General features: G+C 46.5%; 1 protein-coding gene across 4 annotated transcripts in view; it reads left to right on the forward strand.

Annotated features, from left to right (window-relative positions):
* The window catches only part of LOC136578268 (microtubule-actin cross-linking factor 1, isoforms 6/7-like), a 64928-nt gene that overhangs the window by 26738 nt on the left and 20964 nt on the right, over positions 1 to 17226 (forward strand). For 3 of the 4 annotated variants that reach the window (XM_066578177.1, XM_066578174.1, XM_066578175.1), the window contains 14 exons: positions 4199 to 4781; positions 8867 to 8938; positions 10537 to 10686; positions 11038 to 11213; positions 11323 to 11482; positions 11626 to 11710; positions 12998 to 13236; positions 13584 to 13703; positions 13810 to 13917; positions 15162 to 15371; positions 15584 to 15787; positions 16014 to 16239; positions 16322 to 16548; positions 16761 to 16883. In XM_066578177.1, the coding sequence (XP_066434274.1) occupies positions 4245 to 4781; positions 8867 to 8938; positions 10537 to 10686; positions 11038 to 11213; positions 11323 to 11482; positions 11626 to 11710; positions 12998 to 13236; positions 13584 to 13703; positions 13810 to 13917; positions 15162 to 15371; positions 15584 to 15787; positions 16014 to 16239; positions 16322 to 16548; positions 16761 to 16883 (2637 nt within the window). In that variant the 5' untranslated portion in view covers positions 4199 to 4244. The remainder of the gene's footprint in view (positions 1 to 4198; positions 4782 to 8866; positions 8939 to 10536; positions 10687 to 11037; positions 11214 to 11322; positions 11483 to 11625; positions 11711 to 12997; positions 13237 to 13583; positions 13704 to 13809; positions 13918 to 15161; positions 15372 to 15583; positions 15788 to 16013; positions 16240 to 16321; positions 16549 to 16760; positions 16884 to 17226) is intronic. The other variant, XM_066578176.1, reaches the window with a different exon arrangement.

Below are 17226 nucleotides of genomic sequence, written 5' to 3' on the forward strand. Positions count from 1 at the left end.
AGCACCAACTTGCAATGCGTTTTTAATATTAGAAAGTCCCATTGACAATCGCGTGAAAAAAATGTAAGTGTGTTTGAGCCCTTAGGGCGCATTTACACGAGCGAGTGCGGTAGCGGTCTGAGAAAGTTGGACCGATATCACACTGGTAAACCTGCGATTTCTGCCAGCGATTACGATGCCTTGAGAGAAAAACTCATTGCAGCACGTGCTGTTTTCACACGTGTAAAAATTGCATAATTTTTTAACGAAAAAAAAAGATCGCACTCACGTGAAATTCACATTTACATGCAACTTTGATACAATTTTTGTGAGGCTCACCAAAGGAAATTTAATAAGAGTTTCCCAAAAATAGGACATGCTAAGGCTGGGATCACACAAGGCGAAATTTCCGTGCGGACTTTCCGAATACAAATTCCGCAGGCATTTTTAAGCCTGAGATTAAGCAGCAAAGTGGACGAGATTTGCAAAAATATCGTTCACACGTTGACGACAGTCCACTGCAGACAGGCCGTGCGGGAACTGACATGCGGCGCGGAATTCAAATCCGCGACATATTAATTTTGGTGCCATTTCCGTGACAGACTCTCTTCTCTCTATGGGGAGAGATTTGTGGTCACACAATGTAAATCTGCATTGTGAATCTAAAGTGGATTTCAATGAAAGGCATAGCAGAAATCTATGTGGAATCAGCACGGATTCTGCGGTAAATCCCTGGTGAAATACACCATGTGACCCAAGTCCACACAGCAGATTGGATGCAGAAACTGTGGAATTAGTGCGAATTTCACATCGGATCTACAGTGAAAGCCGCCTCTAAAAGTGCCCTATTGCATTCACTAGGAATCCGCACTGCAGTGTATCCGCTGTGAATCTTCAATCCGCACCCTAACAAAAGGAATGTCGTGCCACTTTGTGGCGCTGATGGGAAATCCGCACATGGCCTTATCCCGTCGAACGGGGCGATCTGTGCGCAGATAACCGCAGCTGCATTTGAAAATCTGCAACAGAATTCTGCAAATGTCGCCGCGGACTTTGAGGCAGATTCCGCATCAGATTTGTAAACCTACGATAAGGCTACATTTTATTTACGCTTTCTGGTTAGTAATCACATCATTTGTTAATATTTAAAGGGGGTGGATATTTTTGCAAAACATCCACACATAGTAGGCGATTGGGTCCTAATGAGCTGCGATGGTATATGGTATATTATATGTATCCACACCCATGTGAGGGGCGCAGGAATAATCCGTAAACATGGTAGGTGAGCAGCTCCTCCTGTCAGCAGCCGCCTCCTGCCGAGCGTTAATCCCTCCGCCCTCCTGACCGTTTAATCCCGCAGACAAAACATTGCGACGTCTCGTCAGCTCTGAGCTCCCAGCGGGCACTGATTGAGATGTCCTGGCAGAGGCCGCAGAACACATGTGAGGTCCACGCCAAAGGAAACCTATTCCACTCACGCTGCGGCCTTCACACGCCAACCTACCGGGATTATTTCATCATTATGCCACGCTCGCCCCATCGCGTGCTGCATGGTCATAATTACAGAATAATCAGCCTATAATGAGAGCGTCCCCATTCCTCGCCATGTCCAAGATCTCTGCTTGCTGTTAGTGAATTGAAACATTCATTGTATTCAAGCAGAAGCTGTAAGCCTGCCATGACCTGCTCCTGCTCACTGAGCTGAGAGCTCGTTACAATGTATCTGGGCAGAACAATCCGCTGTGAGGTCCATAAAACAGAAATAGAAGCCCGGGGCTTGACGTGACACCTCTAAGGGAATCAAGGTCATGGACTAGTTTGCAACCTTCACGAAAACTCTTCCCACCTTCTGATTTTCTTTCGTGAGGTTTTCAAGGTCCCAGTTATCTTACCATTGTACAATGACCCCCACACAACCAAATGTTACCATGAGCGCCAGCAATCAACACCCCCCCCCCCCCCCGTTTCCACGTTTGTTGCAATGTATCAGAGTCCAGACTTTTCAGAACACAGATGACACAACTGTAACAAATCTGCAGCTGTGAGTAGTAGTAGGTTTTTGTCCTCTGCATCTAGGAGGGTATATACTGTATACACGGGGGAATTCAACGCTGTAATTCTATTGCGCAGATCCCGCCTTTAAAAACCACAGCAGAAATCCATCAGTATATTTCTACTGTGTATTTTGCTACAGACCCACATGCAGATTTATCCCTTTAATGGGAAGAATCCGCATGCAGAATTTCAGATGTGATTCCATGTAGATTGGGTCAGGAGGGGTATTGTCACTCCTTAAGGAGAGCACCCAGAAAGCGTGTAGAGACACCTAGGGGGTCAGTGGCTCTGGGGGATGGCATCATCTCTCCCCAAGGAGAGCACCCAGAAGGGTGTGAGAAGACACCTGAGAGGTGACTGAGGAGACTTATAAGGCCATGCATGCTCCTCTGGCTCCTCTTGTTCCTCCAGAAACCTACTGCACACTGATGAGGTGCAAACACCCCAAAACAGCTGTCTGTGCATGGTTTCCTATTTCCAATCATTGTTTTACAGACTTGTTAAAGAGTCGTACATTGATTTGAAGGAATGCTGCCATCCAATAGGTGGCGCTGCAGGGGTATTGTTCCATCTTCATTATTTCCATGTAGGTTGATATTATGAATTGACCATTTGCAGTTTTAGAAGCGGAATCTGTGTAGAAAAATCTGTGTTGGATTCCACCATGTGCACATACCCATGACATGTCCCATTCATTGACTGCAAGCTGAGATCTTGAAACATAAGGAAACACAAAGGACCACATTTATTAAAACAGGCATTTTATACGCCAATCTAAAAAAATAATGTGAGGCTGGTTTCACATGGCTGAGAATCTCGCACGAGGTTTGTGTGTTGCGAGACGCACAAATCTCGCATAATTATGAACCCCATTCTTTCATACACATGGTTTCAATGGGGCCAGCGAAGCATCGCACCACGTACTAAGTGCACGCACGTGCAATGCAATGTTTCCCATTGAAAACAATAGGAAACACTCTGCGACCTTTACTATTAATGACTTATCCTCAAGGTAGATCATCAACAGTTGATCTGCGAGTGTTCAAGACTCAGGATCCCCGCTGATCAGCTGATCCCAGGCCCACTGCAGGTGTACGGTACTGGAAGCAGATAATGATGTTCAAATTGAAGTGACCCAGGTTGGTACTACAGGCACATCTACCACTGAATTCAATGGCAGCTCTGCCTGTAGTACCAAACCGAGCCGCTGCAGTACGGACAGCGCTATCTGTTCCAGCGTTGTCTGCACTGACAGCAGAGCCAAGAATCAGCTGATCTGCAGGGATTCCGAATGATGGAACCCCACCGATCAACTCTTGATGACCTATCATTGGGATAAGTCATTAATAGTAAAAGTCTATAAACAACCCCTCTGACTTGTGCCAGAATTCTGGTCTCGAAAATTCACAAATTTGAAACGAGACAAGCAGTGTTTTGCAACTTTTTGAAACTCTATGCATTCTCCATCAATTTAATGGGCAGTGCTTAGCAAAAGAAGGTGTGGCTTCCTGCAGCCCACACATTTGCCATAATTTACACCAACTACTAGCTGGCATAGATCTGTCTATTAACATTGGACGGCCAGAGATGTGCGTAATTTATCAAAAGTCGTGCGCCTCTTTATAATTGAGGTGCAGATTGTATGAAAACAGGTACAGGAAATAGCTGTTTTGATACATTTGCTCCTACGTGCATAGATTTGTGTCATTTGATGACTTCATTATTAATCTAATTGTGGATGACCACACCCACTTTTTACATCACTTTTCAATTTTGGTGAGGCGAAGAAGCAATTTATTTTTTTCACTATTTTGACATATTATGTCATGGTTTGCTACATTTTGGTGCAGTTTACACCAAAAACTGGTGCAAAATACTTTATAAATGTGCGCTAAAGTCTCTAAAATATTTTAGAACACGTCATTATACAATGATGAATATTCTTTATCTGCACTGGCCTTTTAGTGGTATAATCATCCGCCCAGTCCCAGATTTGCCGCTTGCATCCCTTTGCGGATTGTTTTGTGACCAGCCACGAGTCTGTCGCGGTTTAACCCCCCTGATTCTGCTCCCTGGTCTGGCCGTTGGGCACATTGTACATATTTATATTGCTGCTGCGGTCACTTCAGCCGTCCAATGACTACTTCTCTTGTTTGTGTTTCAGGCTGAGGCCGAGCTAATGTCTGACGCTCTTGTGCCGTCCGGGGACCATGGGTAATTCTGTCAGCCGGCCTGGCTGCCTGGGGGATAAGAACCGGAAATCCCAGCGGTTCCTGAAGGAATGTTGTATGAAAAAGGAATCCATCATCGACATCCAGAGCGTGAGGAACAATGTGGAGGCCGGCGCCGCGTCCACTGCAGACAAGAAGCAGAACGAGCTACTGATCGACAAGGAACTGAACCTCACCCCAACCTCCAGCAAAGCCCAAACCAATGAGCCGCTGCCCAAGCAGAACAACGCGGATGCCAATGTCCAGCACGCCCGGAAGGAGACGCCCAGGACCACACCGGATCATGGCGGCAATGTGTGGACTCCGCAAAGGGGAACCGTACAAAGGTCCTCTGGAAGCAGCTGGTCATGGAAGCCACTGGCTACTAGGGAGGTGACAGAGGTCACGGAGGTGACCGAGACCATTGTCACCGAGATTGTGGAGGTGACGCAATATCCGACCGGAGATAAGAGCGGAGAACCCATCATCACCAGGACGGTGAAAGTGCTGACGGAGTGCGCTGGGGAGCTGGCCGAGGTTAATATGAGAGAAATGGAGCCATCTACATATTGTTACCATTACTACATCTCAGCTCTGGATCATGTGATCCCAGTCTGGTTTCTGATTGGAGGAAATAAAGGGATCTGTAATAAGTTTATTGGGTGGTCAATATTTCCTGACCTTACGTGCACCCACAGTAGTAGTCCCAACCACCGAGGGCCTACACAGCATGTAGGTGGCCAGGCATATGGTATGGGGGCCCTAGAGGTGGGTCTCCTCTTATCCCATAGGAAGTGTGAATATACATAAGGCTTCTCCCTTCTCCTCTGCACACTCCTGGGTCCCTATTTTATTCTCTAAAAAGGACTTCTCTGTTCTCTGTACACCACTGGGCCAATCTCTATATACTCCAGGGACCTCTCTCTTCTCTGTACACCACTGAGGCCCATCTCTTCCCTGTACACCACTGGGGCCCATCTCTTCTCTGTACTCTCCTAGGGCCAATCTCTGTATACTCCAGGGACCCCTCTTTTCTCTGTACATCACTGGGGCCCATCTCTTCTCTGTACACTCCTGGGGCCCCTCTCTTCTCTGCACACTCCTGGGGCCAATCTCTGTTTACTTCAGGGACCCCTCTCTTCTCTGTACTCTCCTGGGGCTCCTCTTCTCTGTATAATTCTGGGGCCCCTCTCTCCTTTTTACACCCTTGGGGCCCTTCTTTTATCAGTTTACCACACTGGGGGCCCCATGCTTCCTTGTTTTTCCCTAGAACTTGTCTCTTTTCTGTACCATCTTTGAGCCCCTCTCTTCTCTATATGCCCTTGGGTCTGCCAGGTCCCAAGTGCATACTGGTCCCCTGGCAGTGGTAGCAGTTGACGTGCTTGGGGCAGGCGACACAAGAATCAGACCTCGATGCCGACACCAGGCTTACAAAATTATATATTTTTATTTTAACAAATAAACTTGGAGATGAAATTGTCGTAGAAGCTTTTGTTATAGATAAGTAATATGCATGCGGTTATTCAGAAAGGTTAGACAACCTACCTGACTGTAACTAAGAGTATGCTGTTGGGCCATGGTAACAATCTGTGATAAATCATAATGATCAGCAACACACTTCACCTGTAGGACACATTGTAGTACCGCCAGACATGTCAACCCATCAATGGTGGTCGTCCCTACACAGTCCGAAAGTAACGCAGTGGTTGGCCAATAACTTGTCAGCAACTGGTGGATAACTATGTGTTCCTCTGGTGTCGGCTAACGTATTTTACCTGACAAGCCTGCTTTTCAGTTACTACCCGTGTGCACACTTCGGGGCTTTTCCTGAGGGCCCACCTCACATATTTCCAGTGTATTCGGTACCATAATTTAGGAGACACACCCTTGGACGTCTGTTGCGGGTACCCTGATTCACAGAGCTGTAGGACAATGTGAATACTTTGTAGCAGTCTCTCTAGCTGTAGACCCTACAGCTTTGTTCTCTCAGCAACATGGTGCATTATGGAGCTGCACTTCTCAAATAGCGGCTGCCTCCTTTATTGTGCTACTGTCTCTCTCTAACAAGCACTGATTCTCCAAGACACGTCTCACACGGCTCTCCGAGCCAAATTCTCACTTCTTTGGCATTTCTCTCTTCCGGCAATGCAGTCTCTTTTAAGACTCAATACCACTGGAATTGTTCTTCAGCTTGCAGCTCTCTATTATCTCAAGTCCTCCAGATCTCCCACCTGACCTCTGCAGCCAATAGGAAGTCACATCCAACACTCCATAGAAAAATACGCAAACTGCAGTTAATGTATGACGGCCAGTAGAGGTCGCCCTTATACCACCCAAATTACATAACTATAGGAACCATAACAGATCATTACAGCACAAACTCAAACCTGGGCTCCCTTCATATTCAGTTATGGAAGTCACATTCCACTGACTTGTTGTACAATTATAGGGGTCTGAGGTTGACGCTCCACTTAAAAGTTAATGTACATCCCATTAGATTCTGATGTTTCACCACTTCTGATTATTCACTTTTAAAATAAGCAAAAAACAAAGAAAATCTAAAAAAAACCTGATTGCTTGTATTAAAAGGGCCAGTCTAGTTTACGTTCAGAGTCTGAAACCTGCCCAAGGGTGCGTTCACACGTTGCTGATTTGCTGCAGATTTTGTAGCAGACTTTGGGGCATATCAGCAGATTTCACCCTTCCGATTGAATTTAAATTGAGGGCTTATTCAGACAACTGTATTTGCGCAGGCATTTCCGCATGTTAAAAAGTCACACATCTAAGGCGACCAAGCGAAGTATTGGATTTCGATTGCTTTATTCAGATGAATGTATTTTTTCTGCGCAAAATATTTGCGTGACGAAAAAAAATATTGCACCTGCTCTATCTTTCTCAGTCGTATATCTTATATGGGCATGAAAAGATATGTGTTGATCTTTGGTGGTGTTATGCAGAAAGCTCCCATAGACTTCTATTGTAGCAGAAAAAAAGAGAGGGGGAGGGAGTTATCCTGCGTAGAACGCCGGGAAAAGAAGACAGCTCGCACTTATTAGGCCTTTTATTGCCATTCCAAGGATTTAAAAATTGATCCATGCGAATATACGTGCTGTATGGGCGAACGCATATATGCATACGCTCATGTAAAGCATGCCTAAAGGTGTGAAAACTAGCAGAAAACTCGTCTTTGGCTTGCTATAGGTGATTTTTTAAATTTCCTTTTGAAAAACAGGTGATTTTCACACATGTTCAGTGATGCAATGCTATTTTCTCACAAATTGTATCGCACTCGCATAAAAAATTGCATATTTACAAGAGTGATATCGATTCGTGTTTCTCTAAACATAAAGCTCGCTCATCTATGTAGGGCCTTAATCATGTCCAACTGAAACACTTGCAGGGCGCGTTACAATGTATCAGGGCTGTACCGCTCAATGAGTGGTGCACCTGTATCAATTGAATGTGGTCTGGGGTTAGGGCTCCTACACACTTGCAATCGCAATATCGCTGCAGTTTTTTAACGCGAATGTCAATAGGACTTTCTAATGTTAAAAACGCATCGCACAAAAAACGTAAGTTTGTGCTTTGCGATTTTTGTGCGATGCGTTTTTAACATTAGAAAGTCCTATTGACATTTGCGTTAAAAAAAACGCAATGATCTCACAATCGCAAATGTGTAGGTTTCCTCAGACTCATAAATCTCACACAAGTATGAAACCCATTTTGAATGAGGTCCTACATATCAGAGATGTTTTCCTGCATGGCACCGCAATGTGATTCTATGCGGGAAACAAATCGCGACATGTTCTATCTTGTGCGTGCTCTTTCAATGGGGCCGGTGGCAGCATCGCACCACATGTTAGGTGAACGCGATGCGAGGTCTCCCATTCAAAACAATAGGAGAAACTCCACAATTCTCCGCTTCTTCCCCGAAGTGATGTAAGGCTCTTATGACATAAAACGCCTCACAACTGCAGGGAATTCGCATGTTGGCGAGCGCGATATGGGGCTGTGAATCACGCCCCAATATCGCTCTCGCCCGTGTGAATTTAGCCTTACGGTTTATTCAGACGGTGCATTGAAGCTGTGACGTCTACCATAAATACAAATGCTGCAGTTAGGCTGCTCTCACACGTGTTCACAAAACGCCACGCTCAAAATCGCAGCATTTTACAGCGATTTCAAATGGCATTTTTTAACGCATTTTACAGCGTTTGACAGCATAGTTTAACACACCCAATCATTGTGATGGGTGAGGCGGTGCATTAAAAAGCACTAAAATGCACAAAGATAGAGCAGACAGTGTTCGAATATCACAGCGTTAGAAACGCAGTGTTTGACCGCACGTCTGTGAAGACCCATTGAAATCAATTGAGGCGTTGTATCGCGATTAGCGTGGCGTTTGAAACGCTGCGCTAATCGCTGTAAAAAGTGGGCTGTGTCAGAACTTGTAAATATGCCACGTTTGTTAAAAAATGTTGATAAAACCTCCTTCTGGTTATTAGCTTCCTGGACTCTTGTAGCCTCCTTTATATTGTACTCTGCTCCCCGCTCTACAGGGATCTGATCTGACAACACAACTATGTTGTATTGTGTAACATACAGAACTTTTATGTTTCCAGCTGCAGACCAGTCGTGAGGCCCAGACAGAATCTCAGTATCAAGTGGGAAAATGGGACTCCTACAGCAAGACGGTATTTAGTGACCTTTATATAGATGTCATTGTGTGTGATACATTGTGACTAGAGATGAGCGAGTATACTCGCTAAGGCACATTACTCGAGCAAGTAGTGCCTTAGTCGTGTATCTCCCCGCTTGTCTCTAAAGATTCGGGGGGCGGGGAGCAGCAGGGAAGAGCGGGGAGGAACGGAGGGGAGATCTCTCTCTCCCTCTCTCCCCCCCACTCCCCGCCGCAACTCACCTGTCACCCGCGCCAGCCCCCGAATCTTTAGAGACGAGCGGGGAGATACTCGGCTAAGGCACTACTTGCTCGAGTAATGTGCCTTAGTGAGTATACTTGCTCATCTCTAATTGTGACATCACGTGATCTAGATGTGTGATACATTGTGACATCATGTGATCAAGATGTGTGATACATTGTGATGTCACATGATATAGATGTGTGATACATTGTGATGTCGTGGAGTAGATGTGTAATACATTGTAACATCACGTGATATAGATGTGTGATACTTTGTGATGTCATATGATATAGATGTGTGATACATTGCGATATCATGTGGAGTAGATGTGTGAAACATTATGACATCACGTGATATAGATGTGTGATACATTGTGATGTCATGTGGGGTAGATGTGTGATACATTGTGACTAGAGATGAGCGAATATACTCGTTTCGAGTAATTACTCGATCGAACATCGCGATTTTCGAGTACTTCCGTACTCGGGTGAAAAGATTTGGGGGGCGCCGGGGGTCGGGGGGAGGCGTGGCGGAGCGGGGGTAGCAGCGGGGAACAGGGGGGAGCCCTCTCTCTCCCTCTCCCCCCCACTCCCCGCTGCAACCCCCCACTCACCCACGGCGCCCCCCGAATCTTTTCGCCCGAGTACGGAAGTACTCAAAAATCGCGGCGCTCGGGCGAAAAAGGGGCGTGGCCGAGTAGGTTCGCTCATCTCTAATTGTGACATGATGTGATATAGTTGTGTGATACATTGCGATGTCATGTGGGGTAGATGTGTGATACATTGTGACATCACGTGATATAGATGTGTGATGCACTGTGACATGACGTGATATCGATGTGTGATACATTGCAACATCATATGGTGTAGATGTCTATTCTGTATGATACATCATGACATCATGTGGTATAGATGTATGATGCCTTGTGACATCATATGATATAGACATGTTATCATGAGTGATATATTGTGATATCACATGGTTTGGAGTGTTATCCTGAGCAATAAGTTATGGCATCATGTAGTACAGATGTGTTATCCTGTGTGATACATTGTGGTACAGAATTGTTATCATGAGTGATATGTTGTAACATTATGTGGTATAGATATGTGATATATTGTGACATCACATGGTATAAAAGTGTTCTCCTGAGTGAAACTTTGTGACATCCTGTGATATAGATGTGTTATCCTGTGTAATATATTGTGACATCACATGGTACAGATGTATAACAGCTTGTAATGTCATGGGTTAAACAAAACATATTGCAATATAAGAACATCTGACCAACTATCAGCAGTGTTATATAGCACTGTGTATTACATGCAAGATCTGATCCAGTACCGTACTCAGCTCTGCTCTTCTCACAGGTTTCCCAGCATGCTCTGGCACTGTCAGAACCACCCGAAAACCAGGAGACTGTCCTCAGCTGGGTGTCCGAAATGGAGGATCTGATGGAGGCACAGAAGCCGCCCTCCTCAGAGGTCAAAGTGGTGAAGGCTCAGCTCCAGGAACAGAAAGTGAGTTCACAGTGTCACACAACTCCGGGCACAAGGGGCATATATGGAAAACTATCAGCTACATTATAACTGTGAGCTGTATTGTTTGTACTTTATATTATACCTATGGTCTGTATTTTACCTGGTTTATATTACATGAGTGGCCTGTACTGTATGTAGTTTTTTTTTTTTTTAAAACATGTGAACTATCATATGTGGGTTATATTACACATTTTGCATGTATTGTATATTACACCTGCGACTTATGTTATATGAGGCTTAAATGACACCTTTAGCCAATATTATATGTGGCTTATATTACACGTGTGGCCTTTATTGTGCATGGTTTATATTTAGCCTGTTTTCTTGCAGCTTCTTCAGAGATTATTGCAGGAGAGAAAGTCAAGGGTTGAGCGAGTCTTACAGGTTAAAAAGTCCCCATCGCAGCCCCTGTCTATAGAGGGAGCAGAGCAGAGGGGACAGAGTAGAGACTCCTTGATAGAGCTGCGGGATCGGTGGGACACTCTGCTGCGGAGGGCTAAGGACAGGTGAGTGTGAGCAACCACACTGTTCAAGTTGTGGATCTGTACAGCATCTAGAAGCCCCTGAGCTGTCCTCTCCGGGAGATCCTCCTATATCTCATCCCTTTCAATACAGACACCACCAGTTAGAGCGCATCACCCCAGCTGCTCAGAACTTCCAAGAGGCTCTGGACATCTTCCATGACTGGTTGAGCAGCACCGAGAGACGGCTGACAGAGCTCTGGAGGACCAACAGGTCCATGAACCAAATTAAAGACTGCCACAAGGAAGTGCAGGTATTGTCAACAGGATCGGCCACTGACCCTCAGACATTGTTCAATCCCATAGCCAATCCATATTTCAGAAGAGATATGATAGATACATTGCACCATGTACACATGGTCTCACCAGGGCTGACATTACTTCCTCATTGCTTCAGGACCTTTGTGGTGAAATTCAGAACAAGCCCGGAGACATAGACAAGATTCTGGAGAAGGGTCAGGTCATCCTGGAGCTGGTGACAGGTACTGCAACCGCTAATGTCTCTCTAGAAAGTTAACCTTGACATGAAACTTTTTGGACATTTTTTTCTTATAACTAAGCATAAATAGATGCTTGAGTTGTTATTCTGTGAAGACAATAAAAATGCTATTCAGCCATGTGTTACTTCCAACAGGTTACAGGGGTAAACACAAAGCTTTTAAATGGGTGTTTCCAAGGGTATTAGTGCCCACAACACACACAACAACATCTCCATCCACTCCCACTTATACTTTATCACTCCACATGTACTACACGTTTTTGCATTGAGAGGTTTATACATTGTATTCCAGAAAATATCCCACGTGGTATAAAGTGGCTTGGTTGGTAATACCTAGTATTACTGGTTGTCTAAGGTGATGATGGGTTATTATTGACATTCCTTATACCTGGTGGTCTAGGGTTATGTTGGGGTTAATATTGTTATTTATTATTCATGCTAGACTATGGTTATGATGGGATTATTATTATTGTTATTCATTATCCCTGGCGGTCTAGGGTGAGGATGGGGTTATTAATATTCATTATTTGTGGTGGTCTATAGTAATGATAAGTTAATATTGATATCCATTATCTCTGGCGATCTAGGGTAATGATGGCGTATTATTAATATTCATTATCCCTTGTGGTCTAGGGTAATGATGGGGCTAATATTGCTATTCATTATTCCTTGTGGTCTAGGGTTATGATAAGGTTAATAATGTATATCAGATCTTTGGTGATCTAGGGTTTTGATGGGGTTATTATTGATATTCATTATCTCTGGTGTTCTAGGGTAATGGTAAGGTTAATATTTATATACATTATCCATGGTGGTCAAGGGTGATGATGTGGTTATTATTGATATTTATTATTCTTGCTGGACTAGGGTGATGATGGGACTAATGTGTATATGAATTATTCCTGGTGGTCTAGGCCGATGATGGAATTACTATATTGATATACATTATCCCTGGTGGTCTAGGGTGATGATGGAGTTACTAGATTGATATACATTATCCTTGGTGATATAGGGTGATGATGATGTTATTATTGGTATTCATTATATCTGGTGGATTAGGGTGATGATGGACTAATATTAACCATTAAATATTAACCCAATCATCACCCTAGACAACTATTATTCCTGTAGGCCTAGTGTGGTTTAGCGGTTAACATTAATTGCTGCAGAAGCCCAACACAGTGTTTTGTCCAGGGGACACCACAGACCTTGATGTGAGCAACACCCACCTGGTTGTCATCAAGCACATATGTTGATTATTGGTCTTCAGGGGAAGAGGCTCAGCTTTGCCAGGAAAAAATGGACGCCCTACGGGTCCGCTACATCATCATAGCTCAGAGCGCTGGTGACATCCTGCAGCGACTGGAACAGACAATAGAGGCCACAACTCACCTGGACCCTTCCCAGGAAGATGTCTCCCTCTGGCTGGGACGTATGGAGAAGCTGGTGTCCTCCAAAAATACTGAAGGTGAAGGGGAGTGGAGGCTCAATGCCAGCGACACTGAGAAGGTGAGAACAAGGGAAAACTACTTACTGATGGTGTCCTCATCTCAGTACAGTGTACCTGACCGCCTCACCTCAGTCCAGTGTACCTGACCACCACACCTTAGTACAGCGTACCTGACCGCCTCACCTCAGTCCAGTGTACCTGACCACCACACCTTAGTATAGTGTACCTGACCACCACACCTTAGTATAGTGTACCTGACCGCCTCACCTCAGTGCAGTGTACCCGACCGCCTCACCTCAGTGCAGTGTACCTGACCACCACACCTTAAGGTACAGTGTACCTGACCGCCTCACCTCAGTGCAGTGACTTCCCTTGTAGTGATAACCTGTATCTACTTGTTACACAGTTGGAGCAGGTCATTCGGTCGGAGCTCACCCATCTTACTGCCACTGAGAGGCATTTGGCGGAGGTCAGCCGAATCACACTTGATGCAGACACCATACAGTCCCAGATGAGGGAGCATAAGGTGAGAAACTTGCCGTCCCGCTGCATCCAGTGGTGAAAGATCCGTCAGTTCTTTCTGTTTGTCCTGTGATAATGATGGCGTGATATAGGATTTCTGCTTCTTGTAGCTGCTGGCGATGGATGTTCTGCAGCATCAGGGGATTGTGGAGAGGCTGCTGTGTATCTCAGATGTTCTGCTGTCACTATGTCCTGAGCGCACTGCAGAACAACTGAAGGTGAGAGCACCCGGGGGCAAAAGCAAGGTCAGTTATTGATTACTGATACTGTGTCCTGAGCACTGAGGAGTAATGATGGGTGAGAGGGGCCACAAGCCAGTGGTCAGTTACTAACACTGTGTTCTAAGTGCTATGGAGTAAGTACAAGTGAGGGGGGACAGAAGCTGGGGGTTAGTTACTAACACTGTGTACTGAGAAGTAACTACAGGTGAGAGGAGCTGGGGTTCAGTTGCCATGAGTGCTGAGGTGCATTTGCAAGTAAGAGAAGCCAGAGACTGGGGATCAGTTACTGATACTGTGTCCTGAGTGCTGAGGAGTAACTACAGGTAAGAGGGAACAGGCTTCAGTTGCCATGAGTGCTGAGGTGCATCTGTAGGTAAGAGGGGCCAGAAGCTGGGGGTCAGTTACTATGTCCTGAGTACTGAGGAGTAAGTTCAGATGAGAGGGGCTGGGGGCAAGAGCTGGAGTCAATTACTAACACTGTGTACTGAGTGCTGAGGAGTAAATACAGGTGAGAGGAGCCATGAGTGCTGAGATGCAGTGGCAGGTAAGATGGGCCAGAAGCTAGGGTCAGTTACTGGCACTGTGTACTGCGTGCTGAGGAGTAACTACAGATGAGAAGGGCTGGGGTCCGTTACTAACACTATGTCCTGAGGAGTAACTGCAGGTGAGAAGGGTCAGAGTTCAGTTGCCATGAGCGCCGAGGTGCATCTGCAGGTAAGAGGGGCCAGAAGCTAGAGTCAGTTACTGGTACTGTGTACTGAGTGCTGAGGAGTAACTACAGATGAGAGGAGCCATGAGTGCTGAGATGCAGTGCAGGTAAGAGGGGCCAGAAGCTAGAGTCAGTTACTGGTACTGTGTACTGAGTGCTGAGGAGTAACTACAGATGAGAGGAGCTGGCGTCAGTTACTAACACTATGTCCTGAGGAGTAACTGCAGGTGAGAAGGGTCAGGGTTCAGTTGCCATGAGTGCCGAGATGCATCTGCAGGTAAGAGGGGCCAGAAGCTGGGGGTCAGTTACTGATACTCTGTCCTGAGGAGTAACTACAGGTCAGGCAGGCCAAAAGTTGATATTCAATTGTTCTAAATTCTGAGGAGCATCTGCAAGTAAGAGGGGCCATGAGATGGAGTATAGTTACTGATAGTGTGCCCTCAGTGTTGGGGTGCATCTGCAGGAAAGAGGGGCAGGGGAAAAGTGCTTTGCGTCAATTACTGATATTATGTCTTGAACGTTTTCCTTGCAGCCATCTTTAGAATCTCTTCAGGAGATGTCTCCGCGGATAGCGGCAGAGGTGACCACCCCGCCTCCGGCCCTGGAACATGCTCTCACCCTGCTGGCCCAGTTCTCAGAAGCAGAAGATGAGCTGCTGCCCTGGATGCAGGAGACGAAAGGAGAATTACCTGAGCTGTCCCCGAACTACAGCGACATCAGAGAACGACAGCAGCAGCTGCAGGTCAGTGACATCTGTACACGTCCTATTAGTTGCAGACTGGCACCTTGCAGCAGCCCCGCAGCACAGCTCTACCTCCTTTGATCTGCAGGGGTCACTTTTGAGTATATAGATTGCTCCTTGTTGCACACAAGGGGGCACAAATATGATATTTGTGGGGTGATTTATGTGACAGCTAATGATGTGTCTACTACTGAGCATGTGTGTCCTTGCAGGCTCTGAGGGAGGTGGTCGCTGAGCATAAGCCCCTGGTCACCAAGCTGCACCGAGTGTCGTGTAAGCTGGCAGAGTTGTGTCTGGAGGAAGGGGTCACCTTCCAGAAACGCTTCGAAGAAGCAGAGAAACAATACTGCGCCATCCGAGAGGCTGTGCGCCAAGCTGCCGCCGTCCTGGAGGATACCGTTCCCAGATACAGCCAGGTGAACGTTCAAACACTTTTGCTTAAAGGGCAACTCCACCAAAACTGACAGGTCAAAAGATCAATCTGAGGGAGTACCAAAATGAAGGCAGGTGCAGCGTAGAACTGATAGTAGTCCCAACAACTGTGCTGGGAATCTCGCAGCAGCGCAGAGGAGTTTCAATAGTCTACATTTAGGTCTTCCCATTGATGACTCTTCTCCCCTTTGATGACTCTTCTCCCCATAGGTTAATGAGAGGATTGACATGATGAGTGACAGCTTGGAGAGACTCAGTGACCGGATGCAGAACTCCTCTTCTGTTCGTGGGGAGCCATCGAGAATCCGGGAGCAGCTCAGAGAGAGTGGCCAAGTACAGGCTGAGCTGGAGAAGCTTGGAATGGCTCTGGAGAATGTCAGCAAGCAGGCAGCAGAGCTTATAGGCAGCCTTCCAGATCAGACGGAGGAGCCACAAGGTACCTGCAGGCTCACTGCAGTATTATGGGGTGTTGCCATCCCAGGGGGGCGGTCGTGCACTGAGCTCTGTTTGTATTGCAGGGGTCATGCTGCGCATAGTAGAGTTACAGGCGCAATGGCAGCGGTTGTGCGGACAAGCAGAGGATTGGGACGTGTGGCTCTCTGGGCTCCTGATGTTGGCTGAACGCTTCTGGAACGGACTTTCTGATTTAGCTCTGACCCTCAGTGACACCCAGCAAATGGTTCTGGACACAGAGGAGCCCGCTTCTGACCCAGACTCCATCAGGACCCGACTTGATGCCATGCAGGTAGATGCCAGGTGTCCTGGAGTGACCTTCACCTGTGGACCCTCTATATGTTATACCACAGGGGGTCTATTATCCCAGGTTTCTCATGTCATCTACATCGTGGCACTGGTGCCTTCGGGGCCCTTCGCACTCTCCAGTAATAACTATATAATAATACTGCTTACTCCTCTGGTTTCCTCCAACTACTAATTATCCGGACTTTCTGTTGTCAGGCTCTGCGGGAGGACATTGACAACCTGCAGAATGACCTGGACACACTGGGGTCAGTTGGAGTGGAGCTCATGTCGTCCTGTGGGGACATGGACAAACCGGACGTGACCAAGAGCCTGGATGAGGTGAGTAGAGGCTGCAGTCACTGATCCACGGACCCCACAGTGAGGGGCTTCACAGAAATATAATGTGTGGGGGGGATTTACTATGAAAAATGTACTATGTGCTTTGGGCACTTTGAACACCGACCAACATACACCACATTTTAATGAGCGCCAACAGAGGGGTCTGGAGGAGATAGTGGGGTCTGGGGAGGGGGGAGATAATTGGGTCTGGGGAGGGATAGTGGGGTCTGGGGAGGGATAGTGGGGTCTGGGGAGGGATACTGGGGTCTGGGGGGGGGATAGTGGGGTCTGGGGGGAGGATAGTTAGGTCTGGCGGGGAGGGACAGAGGGGTTTGGAGGAAAC

The sequence above is a fragment of the Eleutherodactylus coqui genome, chromosome 9 (genome assembly GCF_035609145.1).
Source record: "Eleutherodactylus coqui strain aEleCoq1 chromosome 9, aEleCoq1.hap1, whole genome shotgun sequence".
In the NCBI taxonomy this organism is placed as follows: Eukaryota; Metazoa; Chordata; class Amphibia; order Anura; family Eleutherodactylidae; genus Eleutherodactylus; species Eleutherodactylus coqui.